Source organism: Panthera onca, chromosome B4 (genome assembly GCF_046562875.1).
Source record: "Panthera onca isolate mPanOnc1 chromosome B4, mPanOnc1 haplotype 2, whole genome shotgun sequence".
NCBI classification, from domain to species: domain Eukaryota; kingdom Metazoa; phylum Chordata; class Mammalia; order Carnivora; family Felidae; genus Panthera; species Panthera onca.
In genome coordinates this window covers 190319-214425 of record NC_138345.1, presented here as the reverse complement: position 1 = coordinate 214425, position 24107 = coordinate 190319, and the positions used below count along the sequence as shown (strand labels likewise).

General features: G+C 38.2%; 1 protein-coding gene across 13 annotated transcripts in view; it reads right to left on the bottom strand.

The window, feature by feature from the left end:
* The window catches only part of ZMYND11 (zinc finger MYND-type containing 11), a 133668-nt gene that overhangs the window by 36732 nt on the left and 72829 nt on the right, over positions 1–24107 (bottom strand). For 7 of the 13 annotated variants that reach the window (XM_060659421.3, XM_060659420.3, XM_060659419.3 and 4 more), the window contains exons 3-5: positions 12406–12565; positions 5016–5060; positions 2291–2452 (exon numbers count right to left, since the gene is read on the bottom strand). In XM_060659421.3, coding sequence (XP_060515404.1) covers positions 2291–2452; positions 5016–5060; positions 12406–12565 — 367 coding nt within the window. Of the gene's footprint in view, positions 1–2290; positions 2453–2917; positions 3012–5015; positions 5061–12405; positions 12566–24107 lie in introns of those variants that run through there. The other 6 variants (XM_060659428.3, XM_060659429.3, XM_060659434.3 and 3 more) reach the window with 4 other exon arrangements.

The window sequence follows — 24107 nt, the reverse complement described above, 5'->3', positions numbered from 1 at the left end:
TTAACAACAACAACAAATCATCTAATCAGTAAAAGCAGAGCAAACACATAGAGAATGGAATCTGACAACTTGACAGTGGGTTCCTACAAAAGTAGTATTAGACATTTTCTTCAAAGGTATAATTGCTGCATTTCCATTTAGGAATATAAAATATCCACAATAAAGTTTAACCCATCCTCAAAAATCCCAACGGTTTTGAAGTCTTTACTATGAAAATAAGAACTAAATATTAAAAAGCTATGGCTGTAAAGACACCATGGTGTCCAGAATTGCATTTCCTAAGTCTCAGAGTCCCTATCTGACCAGGGACCCGTCCTTTTCTATTTTTACTACCTTAATGCTTTTGTTCTTAAGGTCTCATTAGTATCTTAACCTCCTCAAGTGTCATTATTATCAGAAAACAGAAGATATATATTTGCTTTTAAAATGCACAATCCAAATCCACAAAAATAAAATATGGGTATTAATGCAGTTCCCACACCACCAATGAAACTAATTTCATGGAGACGTCACAAATTATTGCAGACATCTAAGAGGAAGTCCACAACTTGAGGCTTGATACTCATCTAGGCAGATTCAGGGATTTATCACTGATCTAGCATTTAGGCATTTGATTATGAGTCATTATTACACACTGTATTTGTAAAGCTACCCTAATGGTCTCCTGTCTGCCTGAGTATGTACAGTGGTACTGTGAGATGAAGTATATCAAGGTAAAATACGAGTACATCCAGTGCCTCTAGTGAGATGATGTATACTGAGGTAAGACACTGACCAGGTATGAGAGCGCTGTGAGGTGAAGCTGTAACACTGAGGTAATACACTGAGTAGGTACAGTAGTGCTGTGGGATGAAGTATCCTGAGGTAATACCCTGAGTATGTATAGTCGTGCTGGTGAGGAGAACTCTGTTGAGGCAATATACGGAGAGTATCCAGTACAGTGGTACTGTGAGATGAAGTACACCGAGGTACATATGGAGGAGTACAGAGCCGCTGTGGGATGAAGTATACTGAAGCAATATGCCGAGTATGTAGAGTAGTGCTGGGAGATACACTACACTGAGGTAATACACTGAGTAGGCACAGCAATGCTATGAGCTGAAGCATACTGAGGTAATACACTGAGTATGTAAAACAATGGGGAGATATACTATACTGAGGTAATACACTGAGTAAAGAAAGTATGCTGCTGAGATAAAGTAAAGGAAGGTAATATGCTGATGACGTGTAGTAGCAGTGGGAGAAAAAGTATACTGAGGTAAAACACCGAGTACATACAGTAGTGCTGGTGAGATGAAATATACTAAGATAATACAAAGCCAGAGTGACTAAAAGAAGATTAGAAGCTCATCGTACTGGCAGGAAATTAGGGTCAGTATTAAAGAAGGGAAAAATTATGAAGCCACAACTTTTTAAAAAATATAAACAAATATTTAACTTACTCAAGTAATGTAAAATATATTCAGAAACTGAGCCCATGAGTAATCTGGGCAATTTGCATGGTTCCGAATACATATCGTAATAATTATAAACACAAAACAGAAGTTACAATAAAATCATTCCTTACGAATCACCATCAATGCCATATGCAATGTACACATCATGTGTACGTACACACACACACACACACACACACACACACACACACACACACACTCTACAACCAACAAGCACAGCCAGGTATACTTTTCACTGGGGAAATAATAGGAACAAAAATAATTGTGGAAAGTACCTATTTTACCTACCAGACTATTTCATTTTGCTTTAAATAATTAGAATGCTTTATATACAACTATCCCATCCCTCCACCCTCCAAATAAAATATAAGCAAGGAATAAACTAACCCATGATATGACAAAAAATAAGGGCGACATTACATGGATATAAAATGGGAAGTAGATACAAAATGTTTCCAACAATGTGCCTTTTGCTAGCTGTGTTTTCTGAGCAGTAGAGAGCACTGACTGAACCCAACTTGGGACAGGAGACTGGTTCTTGCTTTCCAAAGACTATGCATTAAAGGAGTCACACAGTCCAGGGGCAAGTGTAATGCAAGAGAAGAAAGTGTATTTTTATGTGATTAAAACTTTCTAAAATCCATACCCTCAATGTGTCAGTGTTCTGTGATATGCATCGAGTGCTGTGTTCATTTACCGTCATTCCAGTAGACACCCCCCACCCTCCAGTACTTTATCCCTTCACCTGGCACACCACCTGGGGTATCTTTGTGCAGCTCTCATTAATGAATTCCAACCCTCTGACCAGGACACGAAAGCTCATTGGTACTCACCCTGCAAACTGGGCACTGCCAGTGACTACTGCTGTCTCTAAGCCTGTACTCATCAGACAAACACTTGGAATGATACACACGAAAACACAGGTCACATATCAACACCTCTCCAGGCAAATGGCATTCAAAACAATACCAGTCATGATTTTCTGTTTCCCAGTCCTACAAAAAATACAAAATAATTTCGTATGACATTTTGTCAATATCTGCAATGACTAAGAACAAAATTGAAACTAAAGTCCATCACAAGTTAGGCATTAAAAACAATTTTAGACATTAACTGTGTTAAAACAAGAGGGAAAAAATACCTAGAAATTTGCTTCTTTAAATTTTGAATGTCTTTCCTAAACAGTATTAATATTCAGAATATCTTAAAGTGATCTGATAGTAAAACCAGCCCAAAATGAAGTAAGTCCAAAGCCAATCCCCATTCTAACATTATCTTTCATCTTTTAATATAATCTATGGAATAATTTCTCCAGTTAACTGAATAGCCCACACCAACACCTATAGCTTAATATTTCAAATAAACAAACCTCTGTTTTGTTCTGCGTTTTTTTTTTAAATATAGTAAGTACTTAGCACACTGTGGGAACAGAGAGAATAGTAATAAATGGTGATGCTCACTATTCTTATCTTCTCATCCATGGTATTGGATGCTTTATTGAAAATAACATTAATCAGAATGTCCATGTTCTGACAGTTGTCAAATTTTCAGGGTCTGTTGAATTTGGAAAAATAAATTGAAAATGTGAAACTAAAGGTTTAATCACATTCTCCAAAGGACATTACCATAAAAAAAAAAACCAAAAAAGGAAGGTTTATTTTCTTATTGGGACTATCCTTGGAAGTAAAAGAACATAACTACAGGTGCACAGGTGGTCTTCAACATTTTCTGTTAGCTCCGTGTCTGTACGGCCAACGGCATTTAAATATAAACAGGAAGATGTTACAAGTTGTCTTAGTTTAGAATTCATTAATTCATTTTTCATATTTCACTCTCAGCTTTTATGAAAAAATACCTGTGTTAGGATTAACTCCCAACCTTCTCTTGTAGATGCAGTAACTAAACGGACAAGGCTTGAAACTACACTTTGCATAATCAAGGCCACTTTCAACGGGGATCCTGAAATTCCAGGCTTCAGCTCTGCCATCAGTTTTCTGTCATAAACCAGTCTACAGTCTGCTTCTGAGGCTGGGCAGCTTTCTCATTTTCTCTTACATCCGTAACAACTCCAACAACTTGTCTAGAAAGCGCAGCTCCTCTGGCACCTGTGGTCCAAACGCATTGCTGCCTGACCTTCCTTATGAGAAGCCTACTACCCGCTCCTTCAAAAGAGAAGAGAGTCACTAATGTTCTAAAATTCCCATCTTCCTACACTTTCTACCCATCCTCATGGCTATGGTATATTGTGCAAAAATATAAATTTTTGGTTTGCTTTTTATTAAAAGTTTGGTCTTTATCGACCAAAGTAATAAAGAAAAAAGCATGACCATTTCTGGTGATTTGCTGCGGATATACATACTCTGCAAAATTACTCTGGTGGAGTAATTTCAGTCAGAATACCAAAAAAAATCTGAGGATACTGATCTGACATAAAATATGGCAGAAGGAATCTAGCTCACCAACTGGGACAGAGCATGTGCGTGGTGCTTGGCTGTAACCGTGGTCACTGGGGCACCCACCTCGCATGGCTCATGTGGGAAGCTGTACTTCAGCTACTGTAATTTTTGTCTCATGAACTGTTGACAAATTAGGTTTCAGTAGGGAAAACATACGTTGTTCCATTTTTAATTAACAGAACTCTTTTCCAGTTTGAAACAAACTCTTTCAGAATATTTTCTTCACGGCTGTTCAGAAACACCTTAAAGGATTTTGGTGGCTTTTATGTGACTCATCATAAACAAAAGAAACCACCATCTCTCATCACTTGTATTGTTTTTACACTAATTCATCTTCCTGTAATTCTCAGATCCCCAAGACCAGAGAGCAAGAGAGCTTACGGCTGGCGCACAGCTCAGGTCTCTCCAGAACCTCCTGCTTCTTTCTAAGCCTCCCCTCGCCCGTCCAGCCAGGACGTGAAGATGGCAGTGCATCTCTCTTCAATGGAGTTTGTACTCGGCCTGGTGTTTCACAACCGTTATAGGAACGAAAGTGTAACCCAAATGCAGGGGAGACACATGGGGACACGTATTCATACAAGAGCATGTATGCGCTGTTCATTCTTTTAACTGCAATAGCTGTTCAGAACATACGAAACATGCAAAAAGTCAAGTTCAAAAGATTCTGAATCCAGGAAACACTGCTATGGATATAAATAATGTAAGCATGTTTGTTACAGGCAGAATTGCCTACAGTTTGTCTTTTAGTAAACAAAATCCATCAATATAGGACTTGTGACCAATGCTCAAAGTGTGCCAAAAAGCTAAGCGTGTATATTCACTGGATTTCACTAGATGTCAGCAACTACTCTAGATAGAGCCTGAACAACAGTGTAGTATGTGAAATGACATTCCAGTACTTCAAGAAAGTTTTAAAAATGCAAACCTACTAGCATAAAACCAAAACTAGAAGCGGTGTAAAGATAGTATGATTTTAAAGAATAATTCTAACAAGAGTAAACTAAGCCTTAAAAAAAAAAAAGATAGAAATGTAATGCCAAAAAAAAAAAAAAAAAAAAAAAGCAGAATTAAAGTAAAATAACATAGTGCAAAATCAGTTCACCTTGTTTGGGGCTGCTGTCCTGGAGAAAGGCTGCATACTGTAGGCCTTTCAAAATAAAAACAAAATAATCTTGGTCTCTCTACTATAACTTTGCTCAACATCAGGCAATAAACAGAGCTAAAGGGATTTTTGTACACAAACTATTATTTGCTATACAACTTACATTAATTTTTAAATGTTATAACTGATAATCTATGAATGTCTAATCATCAATGAAAAGACAGTTGCACACAAACTCAAGGGTAATTACTTGTTGGAGAGGAAACTTTGACACTAACACAAAAGCTACAAATGAACAAAGAGAAAATTCAAAGAGAATTCATGTGCCAGGAAACCTATAGTGATGTTAGAAAAACATTTTACTAACAAATTCGGTGCCATTAAAACTTTGCACAAGACCATGAATATATGTCCTTTTGATCTGAAACTGGTTCAAGTTGTTTTTTTTTGTTTGTTTTTTCAAGTCAGGAGTGATGAATGTGAACGCAGTAAATACAATACTTGACCACAGACTGAGAGCCACACAGGCTGTCTTCCGAACCAGGAGAAAACACTCCACCATCTATAGAGAAGCAGCCTGCTGACCTACATCTGTCACCATTAACAGCATTTGGGTAAGACTCTGGGGCCACCACACAGGCTCAAATCCCGGCTCCAGCATTCATGGGCTGTATGATCTGGGGCAGAATACCTAGCTTCTCTTTGCATCATTTTCTACCTGGGAATGAACAAAGTAATGCTGCCTAGTTTATGGGGTTTTTGTAAGGACTGAATGAGTTACTATGCTCAGTGGGTGCCCTCTGCTGATGAAGACAATCTGTTTACTACAGTGCACAAACAGGACTTGAGGACAAGTCACAAAACGGTGTGACGTTTGTAGTAATACGTGTGCGAGTTTCCTCCAAGACTTCAAGTTCCTTGTGACAGCTGACATGTTTCTGTAAGCTAGATGGAGCCAGAAATAGTGCCAACTTGACTTAGAGACAACACAGCAACAAGAGGGCTCAGTGGGAGAGCTGTGTCTATAACTAGGCCTCCCACACTGTAATCCACCCTTCACCACACTCAAGAGAGACTCCAACTTTTAAAGTAATTCCCTCTTTATACATAATGAACAGATAAACCTTACTTTATCATCAAATATGTGTCTGTGGTATCCTAACATAGAGAGAATACAAAAGTAAATCTCCACAATCGTAGCCTTAATTCTGTTAATAAACAAATTCTGTTATTAAATTGTTAATAAATATCATTGAGAGCTAAGAATTTGGTGATTAAATATTTCCAGTATTTTAAATATTATTTTTCAAAAGTAAAACTATTACAACAGTGTACGTTGCTTAGTGAAATAGAATTTAGGAGGGGAAAAAAGGAATCACACACACACAAAACCAATCAGTCAATCAAAGCTTAAAAGAATATAGGACAGCATGACCCAAAATATTCCACTGAATATGGAAATTCTTTACCAATTCAAGACTTTCTAAGTATGTTACACTTTGAATACACATAGAACCACATTATAATTGGTTTCTAGTTGATTAATAATCACAGATATTTAACATTTAGTAAATAAGTGACTATGTATATATTTATTTTTTTAATTTTTTTGTTTAATTTGAGAGAGAGGGAATGTGTGCAAGCAGGAAAGTGGGGCAGAGAGATGGAAAGAGGGAGAATCTTAAGCAGGCCCCATGCTCACCATGGAGCCCAATGCAGGCCTCAGTCCCAAGACCCTGGGATCATGACCAGAGCCAAAATCAAGATGCAGATGCTCAACTGACCGAGCCACCCAGGTGCCCCAGTGACTATGTATATTTCTGTATCTGAGACAGGTAACGGACCTTTGGAAGAAAGAAACTGTAGTTCTGCACACAATCAGCATAAATACAATAGAATATATTTCACTTAAAAAAATCAACAGTATCCAAGGGGCATGAAATTTTGCATTTAGGGAACTTAAAACATAGGATTGATTAATTTATGACAACTATAACAACAAAAATGCAAAGATCTAGTCTTTAAAAAAATTCTTACTTCAATACTTGTATTTATGAAGTGGGCTGGGACAGTCAAGCTGTTGAATTCAGCAGGCCTCCCTTAATATTTTTTCAAGAACAAAGCAAGAGAACCCTTTGTTGCCATGGCTGTATAATGGTGTGATTTCTGAAGGAGAAGACATAAACGCAGATGCATAACTCCTGTGTCTTACCTAAAAGATGTGACCTTAGCCATGTTTTGAGAAGTACACAAACCACATCTACTTTTAGACTAGCCACTTTGAACCTGGAGAAGCAAAAGATTATGGGGAAAATGTGTCTATGTTGCCCCTCTATAAATTAACACTAAATCCATGCATCCCCAAGATAACTTGTGATCTCTTCAAGAAACCACAAAATGTGTATTTCCATTAATTATGCTTCTTTTCCCAAAAGTTTATTTATTTATTTTGAGGAGTGGGGAGAGGCAGAGAGCGAGAGTGAGAGTGAGAGTGAGAGGAAGAGAGGAACACAGAATCCCAAGCTCCCAGACTCCACACTATAAGCACGGAGCCCAATGTGGGGGTCAATCCCACAAACCATGGGATCATGACCTGAGCCAAAATCAAGAATTGGACGCTTAACCGACTGAGCCACCCAGGCGCCCCTAATTATGCTCCTTTGAAAGTGTTAAAACATTAAATACATGAGAAAAAGCAAAAACTAAAGAATTCTACCTTTTCACCTAGGCCTACTTTAAAAAGCAGCACGAGGTCCTGCTTTTCAGCAGGAGCAGCCGGACTCTCTGAGAAGGAAGCACTCAGACTGAAGCAGCCAAGACCTGAGCTCCTGCCTACAGGTGCATCTGAACAGCAGAAGGGTTCCAAGTGGCAGTGTCCTACAAGCGCATGGATTTTCAAATGGCAGTAATCAAGAAAGAAGAGATGAGACCCTAGTCCAGATCTGAGAGGTGAATAAAGAGTGCTTTCATACAGAATGTCATTGCTAGGCACTTTTAAGTCAGCTTCTACACTTGTAACCAAGTTATTTAGTGTCAGATCAAACATACCTGTCAAATAACAGGGCAGAGTCATGGCTTTGTGCCAGGAGCCGTGAAGAAAGCAGGAAGCATGAAATAAACAGTATTAACTGCCACAATATCAAAACGTGTATTTGATACATTTATCTGCAAATGATCCATAACTCAGGGATACCTGCCCTATTGTACTACATTCAATACTTTCATAAGACCTTCTGTCTTTACTGAGCACCTTATGAGTTAAAAGTTTAACTCATAAGAAATTAAGTTGTCTTTATTACAAAGGGAGCTACCTTAGTACCTTAAATACCAAACTTAGCCGAGCAAATGGTGAAATTCTGCTCAAGAAATACAGTTCTCATGATGTGAGAATAAAGGAGATAACCATCATGATCAAGTATGAATGGAATGTAACCATTAGTGTATACTTCTCTAGAGCAAGCAGATGATGAAGCAGTCTATGAGAACATGCAGTATTTCTTTAAAAACTCAAAAAGCCTTGATAGAACAAAATGCTGAATGGTCAGATATCACAAAATTTCACTCTATGCCTTGGGTCTACTGGCCTTTATTAATATAATTTGGAAAGCTCTGAAAAACATTTCTAAATGACTTCCTTGGATCCCATGAGTATTAATGACATACAAATCTGGAAGTATAAGAGGACCGTAGAAAATTTACAAGAGTGTCTCCCGGTTTCGCGGGATTGTCATTTTAAAACTGATTGGTACAGATACTTTTGCTAGTTTGTTGACTAATATTTAAGCAAACCATTTAAAATGGAGAATGGCCTCATTTTTAATAATTGGGTTTTTTATTCTGCTTTCTCAAATGGTCATACTTAAATATCACCATTAGGATGCTTATCTCTACCCAATTTTATCACTTTCTCCAAATGAGTCACCACTTCAGCAGGGCTATCGTGCTGGTTTGGATCAGAAATCACTCCAGTCTAGCAGAAGGCACCTCAGTACAATGGAGGCCACTGTCCTGACTTACACAGGCTTCCTTTTAAACAGATTATATATAATTATATCCTGACATACTATTAGCATTAGACATTTATTACGTGATTGCTGGAATTAATAAAAATAATGTGTATGATATCCATATCTTTCAATTATATCAGTTTGTAAAAATAACTAGCAAGAGAAAAGGTAGCCGAGGTGGAATAAAAACATGACACCAACAAGCCCTCTGCTCAAACACGGAGGAGCAGATCAGAACTACCTGGTCTTTGCTACCATAAAGGACTGAAGACAAGACCATCCAAGCTCCGTGCTAACCAGGAATATACCTTGGGGACTTACTAAGGAAAATCTGCCTTTTCCCCACCTCTGAGGTACAGCTAACACTTTTAGAGGTTATAGAAGGAAAAGAAGAGTTTACTACCCATTTTCAAATGACAGAACTTCCTGAGTAAAGAGTATTTTAACCCCCAATTAAAGGTTTAAGACAAATAACAAAAAAATCTTAATGCATTTCCTTCCCAAGGCCATATACATCTAATTGACTTTTTCTTCTCTTGGTAGGGAGTCGGAAAGTCAACAGGATTAATAATAACCTACACCTTTCCATTTAAGAACTCAAGTGTTCAGAGGATTCCACCATGTACAAGGTGGAGAAGGTATGAAGGAGGCCCCAGACCCAATGCCTGGACTAGCGGGGTGGCCACAAGCCTACAGAGCGCTTCTGTGCAAGTCAGAACAGGCGACCCTTCCCCAAGACTGGCTTCATTAGGGGAGAGACGTGCCGTATGGGAGGGCACTGCTGGTAGTGCAGACTGGGTGCACTTCCCAAGCTCTGTGGTTCAGAATGGGCCCAGACACAGTGGCCCACATGCACGGGCCACGCAGTTCGAGATGTTTGCGTGACACACGTCAGCTCCATGTCCTTCTAGGGTATCCTTAGTGTATGAAAATGGGAGCATGACCTCCCTTAGGGAACAGGTGCTAACCCAGTCATGGGTCTAAGATACACAATCTCATCACTCTGTGGTTCCACCTCAAACAAATCCAGGGTCTTGGGGAAAGTTCTATACAAAGCTCCTTGTGTTTAAAGATACAGGTTAAAAAGTAAAAAGACCCTGATGAGAATTTTTGCTTGTATGGTTAGGAGGAAATGTATGTGCTTTTGCTAAACTGTATGTAGGCATTTCTTAAGCATATTTGTTCACTGGCCAAAATTTGCTTTGAGTACACAGCTATATGCTTTATACAGATAATTTCACTGAATCCTTAAAACAATCAAGTGAAATAGATATTAATACGCCCATATTATAGGTGAGGAATGAGGATCAGAGGTTAAGAAATTTCCTCAAGGTCACACAACAAAATAAATGTTTGAGATGGGGTGGAAACCCCATCTATTAACAATATAAGACCTGACCCTCTTTCTGCTGCAATACACTGTCTCCGAATTTTTATTTTATTTGCTTATTCTATAAACTAGGCACAATTTTATACACCTAGTTGTACTTGTGTACATGCATACATATAACATGCATACTTAGTACATAAAATGTTTATAAGAACCAACCAGAATTAATAAAACCTGTACACTGGTTGTTTCATTTACATACAAAATTTCATCTTGAAAAATGAAAAAAGAAAAAGAAAAGGATGATGCTATAAATATGTAGACTAAGGACATGTAAAAATAAAAAGAACACAGAATCCAATGCAGTGGTGAACGTATAATAGCTCATTAACTGCTTGTTGAAGTAAACTGAACAGAGAACCTCCAACTTGGAGGGGAAGAAAACTTACGGGAAGTAAGGAGAAATAAAATCATTTGCATGAAAAATGTACACATGGTCCACAAACCAAAATCCTACGGATTAGATTAAGTTGCACTTACTATCGGTTAATTATATATAAATATCAAAAATTACCAGTATCGCCATCTATACTATACTATACATCTATACATGTAAACTTCCCAGTGTGTTGGGATTAGACATTTTCTATTACCTGGATTATATTCAATGTATAAAAAGGTATCAATTATCAATGTCTGATGGGAGATTTACATCACCTCATGCTATAATTATTACGACTTGGCCCCCACAGTTTCTTCATTGGCAACAAAGCTCTACTTTTCTGAAAGGAAGTGAACAGAGAAATCACCATGATGGAAACATTCTGACTTAAGATTTCAAGAGCACTTCTAGTGCTCACATCAGATGATACCAGTGACATTAAACATTTTTTCTTCCACATTTTGTGTTTATGGAAAATGTGAATTTTCTTTCCTAAAACTTTGAAGGCACAGATTCAACTGACAAACACAGCACTGAAACTGAACAACTTCCCTAATGTTTAAACTTACTGCTGCCCCCATGGACCAGCTGCCCCCAGAAAGCATGCCCCTCGGGCCTGACGGCGGGCGTGTGCGCCCATACATCCACCCGGGAGCCAGAAAAGGAAAGACGATTCACAATTCTTGGGAAATGTTTCCACAGAGAACAAATTTTAAGGTTTTGTGTCATTTTTATGAGAATTCATGATAAACACTCTCAAAACACCTACTTACTAAATCGACTCCTTTCAGAAACTAAAAAAAATTAGTATCTATTATATTTGAAGCCTACCATCTTTAAATGATGTTCCTCAGCAAAACTTAAGACTTTTCTAATCAAGAAGTATCAGAGGCATATAAAGGTAGGAAGATAAAAATATTACACAGGAAGCCAATTTTTACACAAGAAAAAAAATGCACTTCTCCATGGGCCCCTGAGTATCCAAGTATAACGTAAAAGGAAAGAGAAGACTAAAATGTCCTCACTTCAAAGAGGAGTCAAAGTAAGAACTAGGCAAAACTATAAAGAAAATTTAACTCTGTCTTTCCTGATTTGTATTAGAGTGCCACCAAACCAGCTTATGGTCATGGTCAGTGAGGACACAGGCCAGGGGACCCTAACGTGGCCACCGTTGTTCCTGCAGAAACCCTATGGACAGGTGGCTCTCGGCGTGGACATCACCCAGCCTGAAGTGAGCAGTTTCCCAGGGAAGGCCATCCTCCTTTTCACTCTGTCTAGATGGCACTGACATTATCCTACATTGAAACATTCTTTACTAGCATTTACTGAAGAAAATAGGAATACCATTAATTACATGTACATTAAAAGGGACTTCATTTTACAGATTCAAGGTAACCTAGACAGAGAAAGCAGGCTCTCTGTAGAACTGAGTTTTCTCCTAAAGAAGAACGAAATTATCCATCCAGCACAAGTATGCCCTTAAGGTTAATAAAAAATACTGAAGTGAAATATCACTAAACTTCTAAAAATCAATTTCTACGGGTTGTATTTAAATGATATTCAAAAGCTTAAAATCAGCACCTCCACATTTATCAAATAAAATATACTTACAATCTCATCTCCTGGCAACCAGTATCCTTCCTGCTCAATACCAGCCTTTGAGCCTTTGCAGCCCACTGTTAGGGTTTCCACAATGAGACCATCTTTCACAGCCAGGCTCAGCTGACGGGTGGTCTCTTTTGGATGCATACCGTGGACTCGAGACATATACCTGAGCACAGAGGGAAAGCAAATTTAAAAACCCCTTAGTACTAAAAAAAATAATAATAAAAATAAGAAAAAAAGAGGTGATTTCTCTTTTGTTACAACTCGCACTTACAAGGGCCCTACTGAAGAAAGAAAGTCCTGAATATTTAAGTCTTTTAATTACCATGGTATTTTAAACCTTAATTCTATTTGTATATTTAGAGGAATATTTGTTCAAAAAATAGTCTTTAACCAACAATATAAATCCCTTAACAGATTTTAGTCAAACATCTCATGTAGTTCTGGCTTCTAGAGTAATTACCACTAACTCCCACTCTTCAAATTCTAAATTTAGAATTTTATCATCTCTAGTCACAGGACTTCTTAATATAAAAGAATACTTGGACTCAAAACTTAGGAAATGACACTAAGGAACATATAACCATTACACGAATGGCTGTCGACATAAAGAAACAAGAATGTATGTTGGGATCAATAAAGCAAAAATGTGATTTTCAATGAAATAGACTTTGGATTCAATCAATAAAGCCTACAGGCACTCCCTGGCTTACATTCACGTGGCATTTCATTTAATTTCTAGAAATGCAATATCTCAAATGTACTCGGGACCACAGAGAATAACACTTAGGTTCCCTTGTAACCACCAACCATAGTGAACTCATGTTAACACTACGGAATCTTTGCTTCATCGCTTGTTTTTTAAGGAAATAGAATGTTACACATATGGTTGGATTTGTGCTGTTCTCCATTTCCCTCCATTCAAACCCCAAAAGCCTCCTCCAGTAAGCTACTGGACAAAGAGCTTCCTCTGGACATCCAGACACAAAAACATACTATGTGGCAAGTCAGGCCATCTGTGGATGCTCCAGAGAACCTGGCACGGAGAAGACGTGGGGCCGCACCCACAGTCCTTAAGGAAATTTACTAGCACACAAGAATTTTATACCAAATTAATCTGTCATTTAAGTATCAAAGCATTCACAACAAATCATTTTGAAAATGCAAGAATGTATCATAGAAGACCCTTCTAAATTCAAAGGATAAATTTCAAAAAAGCAAAGCAGTGAACCCGGCAGAAGGACTGATGTGCATGCAGTCTGTAGAAGATCACGGCTTTCTGTTTACGAGACCACCAACTCTCACAAGGTGCTGCTCCATCTATCAGTGCAGTTAGCTGCAAGGATAGGAAGAGGAGGGTGGGGACGGTGGTGAACGCACGCTGGCCTCAACAGAGCGACACCCCAGCACATCCAACCCGGCAGGAGAGGCCCAGGAGCCCCACAGTGCCGCCTGTGCTGCCAGAGGCGCAGCCCTATTTCCATGTGCAGAGTCAGTGCAGAAATTGTCAAGTCCAGGTGCGATGGGGGAAGGGACATGAACCCAGGTGACTGTGTCTTAATTTCCTCATTGTTTACAGGAAGGAGCCAACAGAAATGAGCTCAAGTACACCATCTCAATTCACAAAGGTAACCCTCAGAACAAAAATACAAACCTTCTAAATGATCTGAAGAAACTCCTAAAAAACATATTATGTGATGAAGCACAGAAACACCAAAAGGAAACAGGAAGCATATATTACACATGACGACAGGACCAAAACCAAGTTTGTCTGTTTAATAAATACAGTTTGGCTAATCTCCACAGTACGAAAAAGACAGACTGAATCACAACACTAAAAATACACGGTCTACAGGACACACTTTTAAAGTGACTCAGACAACTGGACAAGAACGGGCACAGGCACATCATAAAAATGCAACCCAAACGAAACAGGATCGACACTGTAATGGACAGGATTTGGAATCCAAGGGAAAAATCAGGTTTAAAAAAAAGACAAACAGGGCATAGGTTGTTATAAAGCAAAGACTGTAAGAAATAAAGGAAATATTGACAGGAAAACAGAATTATGCGACTCCTCTCCATCCACAAAACATCTAGTGGACAAACCTAAGTATTCATACAGAAGACCTAATTAACAAGGCAGAAGGCAGATCTAGTTAAATTTATTCTGAAACCCAAACATAGCTTCAACAGGTCCAAGGAAAATTCTTTACAGTTGAGCATAAAATTGGACACAAAAACAGCCTTATTTCAGATTCCAAAAGTGATGGCAGACACTTGCTAGTTGCAGTGAAAGTAAACAAGGTATTAATAATAATGGAACTGGAAAACGCTCATGAATAAGTCAATCAAAAAGGTTATCTAAAAATTGCAAAAAAAAAATCTAAGCACATAACTAAAAAGCTAAAGCAGTGCCTAAAAGATAAAAAGTGAAAACTAACAGTCCAGGAGCCCTTCCTTAAGAGAAAAATAGAGATATCATTAGTTGACCTAATCAACAATGAAGACACAAATCAGAAAAACATACATACTAAGACATGTCTACGGAGCCATAACCATAAGTAACAAAGAAGTTAAAACAATTATAAGCAACTACTTTGTTTATTTCTGTGCCAAAATAGAAGATAAACACTATAATTTTCTAGGAAAATATTAATGACCAAAACTTGACCACAGAAAAAAATAGAATACTTGAAATGGGCAATTTCAAAAGAAATTAATGGAGGAAGTTGGCAAAGAGCTCTTTCAGAAAAACACCAGGTAGGGACGTTTTCACAAGGCACTTCTATCAATCTTTTAATGGTCAGATAACTCCAGTATGATATAAACTTTTCCAGTACTTAATAAAGAGGGAATGCAAGAAATCTAGCAAACTAATAGTAACAAACCCCTACAAAAATAGCGAAGAAAAAGAAAACCAGTATCCCATAGGAACAGATAAAAATCCTAAATTAAGTATGTGAATATAGTCTAATATTATTAATATAAAATAAATGTTAACATATTAACACATTCAAATATCAAAAGAATATACTATAACAAGGGTTTAATTCTAGGATTTCTCCAAAGATTTCTTATTACAAAGAAATCTAGAAATACGATTCATCCTATTAATAGATCAAAAGTGAGAAATATATGTGTTAAAAGTCCATTTAGTAAAATTCACCATCCAGCCCCGAACAAAAGGGAATGAGTAAACACTTCCTTAACCTGATCAGGAATATTCAAAGATGCCTTTAACCCTATGCCAAAGGTAATAACCAACATACCTAAAAAAAGGAAATAAAGTGTAAAAGTTGGTAAAGATTTAAAATAATCATTATTTGCAGATTATATATCTAGAAAACCTAAGGAAATCAGCTGACACACTATTTTAAATAACCAAATAATGTAATCAATTATTCATTTGAGTACAAATATACTAAAATTAACAGCAGCATTCATATAAACCAAAAAAAAAAGTTAAGAAATTTAAAATAAGACCACAATTGTTTACAACAGCAATAAGAAAGATAATACAGAGTGATAAACAGAAGAAAAGACAAGATCTGTATGAAGAAAATGCTGAAATGCAACAGACATGAGAGGATGAACACATGCCTGATATCTGAATGGAAGACAACAAAATCCAAATTGCCTCCAAGATCATTTAATAAAATGCTACCACAAAGTAGGCAAGTTAATTCTAAAGTTCTGTAGAGAATTAAAAAACAACTTCCCAGGAAAATTCTTTCAGGGAAATATAAGGTATTAAAACACTGTTGAGCCAAAGTAATTAAACTTTTGTGTGAACAGTAGGCCAATGGAACAAACATAAAAGTCCAGAAAGAGACCCAAATACGCATTTTGACTATAATAAAAGTGCCATTTCAAATTAGTGTGGGAAAGATTAATCAATGAACACAGGACACTGGGACAGGGGGCTTTGCTACCTTGAAAAAGAATAAAGATGGGGCCGTGCCTTAGTCTGTGCCCATAAGTAAATTCTGAATAGGTCAGATTTAGGTACTGAAAACAAAACCACAAAATTATGACAAGGAAAACACGGGAGAGCAATCATGGTGCGAATAAAACCTGCCTAATCTGAAACAAAAACCAGAGTGATTTAAAGAAAAGATTGAAAAATTTACATAAAATCAGCAATTTCTACATAGGGAAAAAAACATGATAACCAAAGTTAAAATCACAAATGCTAACCTGGGAAATATATTTGGAACACACAGACTGAAAGACCGAACTTAAATTCTACATATTCTTAATATATTTAAAAAAATCCTAATTAATAAGGAAGACCACAAAACAGCATTCTGTGACTGTCATAGGTCTGGCACACTGTGCAGACAGACAGGACTTGATGGGAAGTATATCACAGGTGCCATGTAAAAGAGCGCTACACTGTGGGGCAAATGTCTACCAAGTATAGAAACGTATACACCTTCAGAGCCAACAGTTTCACTTCTGGAAATTCATCCTATAGATACACTCAGACATGTGTGAAATAATATATATACAAGACAGGAAATTCATTTTAGCATTGTTGGCAACAAGATTAGAAAGAATCTAAAAGTAAATCTTAGGGGGCTGGATAAATTGTAATACTACAGCTATACCAAAAATTATTATATGATTGTTAAAAAAGTGAAGCAGTGTTGTCGATCTTATTAGGACAATGTAAGTTCTAAGATATATTATGTTTAAAAAATCTGGGCATGAGGTTATATCCAACATCTATATAGAACATACAACTCAAGAGCAAAGTAACAATCCAATTAAAAAATGACAAAACATCTGAATAGACACTTTTCCAAAGAAGAAATAAAGATGGCCAACAGGTACACAAAAGATGCTGAACACCACTAATTATCAAGGAAATGCAAATCAAAACCACACACACACACACACACACACACACTCCCCAAGCTGACAGATACGAAGAACAGATTGGTGGTTGCCAGTGGTGGGGTATAGGGATGGAGGTGAAACGGGTCAAAAGGTCACAAACTCTCAGTCACAAAATAAATGTCATGGGGGAGAACACACACAGCATGGCGACTGCAGTTAACAACACTGTACTGCATATTCGGATGTTGCTAAGAGAGTAGATCTTGAAAGTCCTCATCACAAGAAAAACATTTTTTTCTAACCATGCAAGGTGATAAATGTTAACTAGACCTATTGTGGTGATTATTTCACAGTACATATGACCCTAAACAACACCAAGGTTAAGGGCGTCGACCCCCTGCACAGTCGAAAATCCACACAGAACTTTTGACTCCCCAAAATTTAACTACTAACAGCACACTGCTGACCAGAAACCTAACAATATAAACAGTCAATTAACACACATTCTACATGTTATATGGGCTACCTATTACATTCTTACAATCAAATAAGCTAGAAAAAGGAAAATGTCTCTAAGAAAATCAGAAGAAAAAGAAAATACATTTACAATACTATATATACCATCTGAAAAAAAAAAAAAAACTCGTGTAGAAGTGCACCGTTAAGGGGTCAACTATTTATACAGATACTGAATCAATTATACAGATACTGAATATACAGGTACTCAATCATTATGGTGAGTACCTGAAACTAACGTTATTTGTGAATTATGCCTCAATTTAAAAAAAAAAAGAAAAGAAAAAGGAAATCAGTGAATAAAATCATGGTATGAAACGGTCCAGTTTCTCAAAAACATTATATAATCATCTCTGTACACGCATAAGAGCTCCAGAGGTAGATCCAGGAACAGTGGAGAAAGTTCAAGTAGAACTAAGTGGCTCAGAAGCAGGGGTAGGATGAAGACATTTTCCCATGGTCCCCTCTTCAGAACTTGACTGTCCATCTATTAGATGTCCATCAGTCCATCTGAAGACTGTTGTTACTTTTAAAAGCCAGCTACCATTTACCACCTCTCCAGCAATGCGTGGAAGTTCCCTCCTCCAACACAAGCTTGCCCATCTTGGGCAGCCCCCTCCTTTCTTTTCAAACTCATCTTGGCTCTTCTTGGACATTTATTTATCCATAATGATTTTAAAATCAATTTGCAAAGATCCATGAAAAATATTGACATTTTCATTAATTTGAGAACAAATATCATTACAATACTGACAGACTTGGTACATCTGTTCATTTACATCTTCTGTGTCTTTAACAAAGTTTTATAATTTTTCTCCCTAAAATTCTTGCATATTTTTTGTGATTTTTCCTAGGTATTGCCTATTTTTTGTTTCTTTTGAAAAAGGGAATTTATTTTATATACTATTTTCTGGCTGATGGCTGCTAGTATATACTGAGAAACCTTGCTAAACGCTCATTAAAGTATTTCTGTTTAAGTCTACTGAACTGTTTAAGTAAGTCTATTAAACTTGCCTTTTTTTTTTTTTTTTTTTTTTTACTGTGCTGACCAGGACTTCTAGCACAACACCACTGGGCTGTGATGGCGGGTATCCCGCTCTTAGATTTTGCAAAGATTATAATAGTTCACCATTAAACATGACACTTGCTGAAGGTTATTGATAGATGTATTTTATCAAAATAAATAAATTACAAATACGATTGCGTGCTAAGGATACATACAGGTAGCTATGTCTTATTAAGAAAATTCTTTTCCAGTCTCAGTATGCTGTTTTAACAAGAATGGCATCACATCATTCCTTGATGTTTTTTAATCCGCTGAGTGTAACCACACACTAGCATGCACACAGCTACAAAACGTGCAGTAAGACACAGTAAGAATTTTCTTCTCTTTAGTGACAACAGTGTGTTGGGCTAAAAGGAAGCTGTTCCAGTCCAGGGGGGAATGAGGGGTACACACAGGGCACATGAGGAAGGACACGGGGTAGACTCAGGAAGCCCCTTCCACAGGGACAAGACGACCAGGAGAAGGCAGGGGTGAAGCACTTGAACACGAGAATCGCATCCAGGCAGAACAGTGCTACCTCCCAGGACCGGCACATCCTGGGAATAGCGCAGCTCTGAGGGAAGGGCTTTTGTTTTCTCAATGGGAGGTCTGGGTTTAGGTTATTTAGAATAAAGAATAAGTGATGAGTACGCATCTAAAAGTGTCATCTAAAGGCTAGGAACATGTAAGACTGTTACATTAGCCTTGGAATCTTCTCAGATGGGTACTATTTACTTCCCGTGAAGGCCTTAGGACCTATTTGCTGAACTATCTGCAGATGCAGCCAGAAAATTAGGAGATGAAAAATTATTTTAGATACCGCTTTGCATAAAATTGGCACTCAATAAATGCTTCTCGGATACATAAAGGAGTAACAGAATTTCAATATCACCTTTTAAATCTTTTATTTTAGACTTGCAGAAGAGTTGCAAAAGTAGTAGACTGCCCACATGCCCTTCACCCAACTGTACCTAATGTTAACATCTTAAGTAAAAAAGTACGATTATCAAAAGTTGTTCATTTTTCCTTTAAAAACTTATTTTTTAAATTGAAATATAATTCACATATAACATAGTTTCAGGTACACAAAATAAGGATGCAATATTTATATAGATTGCAAAACGGTTCCCACAGTAAGTGCAGTTGACAGGTAGTACACATTTCTTTTTTTTTCCTTTTTTTTTTAAGTTTATTTATTTTGAGAGAGAGAGAGTGAGAGAATCCTAAGCAGGCCCCACACTTTCACCACAGAACCTAATGTGGGGCTCTGTGAACCACATCGTGAACCACAAGATCGTGACCTGAGCCTTAATCAAAGAGTTGGACGCTTAACCAACTGAGCCCTCCAGGCGCCCCGACAGGTAATCGTTTCTTAATGTCATAATTAACACTGTAGAATGTAGTACACTGGCACTTGAGACTATAGACTTTATGCGGGCTTTTTTTTCTGAGGGACCAAATTCATGATGCCTCAGTATAGGACTTTATGAGCTTAAGAAACATCCACAAATGAAAGAAAGGATATCATAAAAATGTATTAAGAAGAAAAATGAGTAACGACTAACTCTGCCCCACAGAAATTATTATGAAATACTTCTAGGGAAAGTGACAATAATCAGGTTGGCATAAAATTTTATTACTGCCGACAGTACCAACCATTTAAAAACAATGCACTGGACAGAAACATTCAAACAAAAGATCAGAATACCTAGAAATACGTCCAAGTACACAAAAATCTCATTATGAGAGGCAAGCATTACAAAAGAAGGGAAATTTTAACAATATGTAGCAAGTGATAGTAAACTAACTAAATGCAATCTGGATAAAAATAATCTAGATCTGTACCATAAATCCTGAATAAATCAAATTTTAAGTGTAATGCAAAAATAAGAATGAACTGGAATAAAGTGTCTATATATTCTATTAAGGGCCAAGTAAGAACTAAAATGATAGAAGAAACAAAAGAGAGCTTTAAACACATAAAAGATTGCAAAATCTAAGAGTAACAAAACTCAAAACAGGAAACAATGAATTAGCAAAACGACATACCAGGTAGGACAAAGGTGAACTACATACCTATCAACACTGTGCTGAAGGGCTTCTTTTGTGTGTGTGGTCTACGCAGCACATCCAAAACTTTAGCGAGTAACGCAAGACCTTTGGTTAACGTTTACTGTGACAGACATCACCAGTAAGTTGGCAGGAGTCAACAAACACAGCTCATAAAATAATGCCTAAACGTGAACAACTCCTTACTCTGTTCTGTTAAAACAGCAGTGATTCTCGCCTCTTCTTAAAAAGGAAGAAGGACTTGGGAGAGCTGTAGACGCTGATTAAGTGACGAGCCATCGCAAGGACACGGACAAGCCTAAGACTGGCCTGCATGAGTTAGTTACGAGTCTAGAACTGACTGCTGTGAGCAGGACCTTAAACACAACAGAGGGTGCCAGCTCATTATTCCTTTTCTCAGGTCTTCAGGCAAGTTTGCTCCACGTGAAAACGTTTGGGTTAATAACTCAGGCTAAGGTCCTGCCAGGCCTCTCACTTTCTTACACGCTGCTGACCCATCACAGGGACTTATCTCCATCAAATAAAGACACAAAACTAGCAGACTGGGTTTGAGATGCACAGACGGTGGCCAACTAGTTTCCTATTCTACTTTCACTTAGGATGAATCATGAAATAGTACGTAAAGGTCTAATACTTCCTAAATGTTATGTTTGATTTCTCTGGGGTTTCTCAGTAAGGTTTATCTCATCTTACCCATCCCCTCTCCTGCAGTCTGTCCCCAAAGAGTTCCCAACTGCTGCTCAGCCCTCAAGTGCATCCAAGCAACAGGCTCCAAATCCTACGGTGGGTCACCTCCCCCGAGGTAATTCTGCAAGTTCCAAGACTGCAAGTTCCAACCTCAGCCACTTGTATCATGTTGTTGGAAATACACATACTGGGAAATGACACACTGATGACACCAGTATAAATATGACCCAATCTGACACGTCTTCTGTTGATGGAAAAGACATAATGAACATGTGTCCCGTCCTTCACGAACAGCCCCACACTATCCTGGAATCTAGAGGTCTTCATCTGGATGAAAATATAACAAACCTGTTTTGAGTGTCTTCTGGACAATCTGAATATAGTTGGCCCTGCCTCTAATTTCACTGTCTAACTGACACCTGCCACAGCTGCCCCAAGGCACGTGCTCGGGGGCTGAAAAGACTCCACTAAGAACACCAGGACTGGAAAACAAAATACAAGTTTAAGTGAACGCTGATCTGATCTGTCGATGCTAAAGGACACTCTGAGTATAAAAGCCATGGGAACAACAGAGAAGGGCCACAACATCTGACTACATAAGAGGTGTGGAACTTCTCCAGGACACAACACTAACACCACAAAGCATCTAGAGCGATCAGCACCTCACTAGAGGAAGGTGGGTCTCCCCCAAGCCCGTTCGCCTGCTTCACACACACCTGTCGCACAGGAGCCAGCCCACGCGCAGGAGGCAGGCTTCTGTTAGTTTTGCAGGTCCAAGGCCAGAATCCGGAAGGTGGTCCTTCTAGACGTCTGCCCTCCTGCTCAATACCAGACAACTGTTCACCATGGATTTCCAGGGTGACTCTGGGGAAAACCCAACAAGGAGAGCCAAAATGTGCTACGTTTTCTGCCTCCTTTCAGAATTCCTGTTTAACCATAACCCTTGAATCCTATCTCCCTCATTTCTGAACTAGTTAAATTTAGGACCACCTGGGTGGGTGGATCAGCTGGTTAAGAGTCGACTCTTTTTTTTTTTTTTTTTTTTTTATTAAATTTTTTTTTTTTCCAACGTTTTTTATTTATTTTTGGGACAGAGAGAGACAGAGCATGAACGGGGGAGGGGCAGAGAGAGAGGGAGACACAGAATCGGAAACAGGCTCCAGGCTCCGAGCCATCAGCCCAGAGCCTGACGCGGGGCTCGAACTCACGGACCACGAGATCGTGACCTGGCTGAAGTCGGACGCTTAACCGACTGCGCCACCCAGGCGCCCCAAGAGTCGACTCTTGATTTTGACTCAGGTCATGATTTAGAGCTTCGTGGGTTGGAGGCTGGCGTCAGGCTTTGTGCTGACAGCTCAGAGCCCGGAGCCTGCTTTGGATTCTGTGTTTCCCTCTCTCTCTGCTCCTCCCCCACTCATGCTCTATCTCTCTAAAAATAAATAAACATTAAAAAAATTTTTTAAGTAAAATAAACACCAAAAAAATTTTTAAAAAAAGAATTGCTCTATTTTAATTACACCAAACAGTACACTGTAAATTATTACTTCATTATTTATGCCGTGACTTTAATTAAAATCAGTAAAGTAAAATCTGTAGTTATTTTACAGTTAGATGGAAACTTTAAAAATCTGAAGCAAAGTTTTCATTTGGAGGAAAAAAACACATTTTTCCTGGACACACATACTGCTTACTTTCTTGTTAACACCGGTCCCATTATATAAAAAGGGAAAGAGTTTACATTCAGAACTCTCAATTTCGGTAATGATGAATTATACATCTTACAGGGTACTTTCTTACACTATTCAATCAGGCATGTCCCCACACTCACCAACTTTTAACAACATCATTTCGCAGTGCATGTGTCACCGTGAGGCAACCTGATCTGTGTGGGGCTGCACAACTCACAACAGGCTGAGGGGCAGTGTGGGCTTCATGCCTGACATGGAAATGTGCTGCCAGCTTCAGGTCTGGTTGCCTTGCCAGCTGGAAACAGCACAAGCAGCAGCAGGCACCCTTCCGCCTCACTCGTGTATGTAACAAGGACCTTTTAATTAAAACTGCATCTGAGGCCTCAGCCTGTAACTATGCAACACGGGACGAGACTCTGCCAACCGACACGAGCTTTGCAATGGACATAAAATGGTTACTTTTATGAAAACATTAAGAATAAATCTCTTTCTGGCATTACTACTGTTAGAAATGGCTGTGTTCACCTCAGCAACTGACTCCGTTACTGACATTGTTAAAATCTGAGGCTTCCCCTGGTTTTAGCTACTAGAAAACTAAAGGCCAGGTCGGTAACACATCCTTTACAAGCTGTGGGGCTTCAGGGACAATTCACCTGCAGTATCTTTATTCCTGGCTCCACTCTGCAGCCTGACCTTCCTTTCTCCTTTCCTCCTCAATCTCCATCTACCAGCCGACCTTACTCTATTATTTACTGTGCTTACATCTTTTTCTAATTGTTCCCAAAATATATGTGGAACGAGTGACATTCTGAAAAAATACATGGTGCATGTCTGATATACACATATGAACACAATGT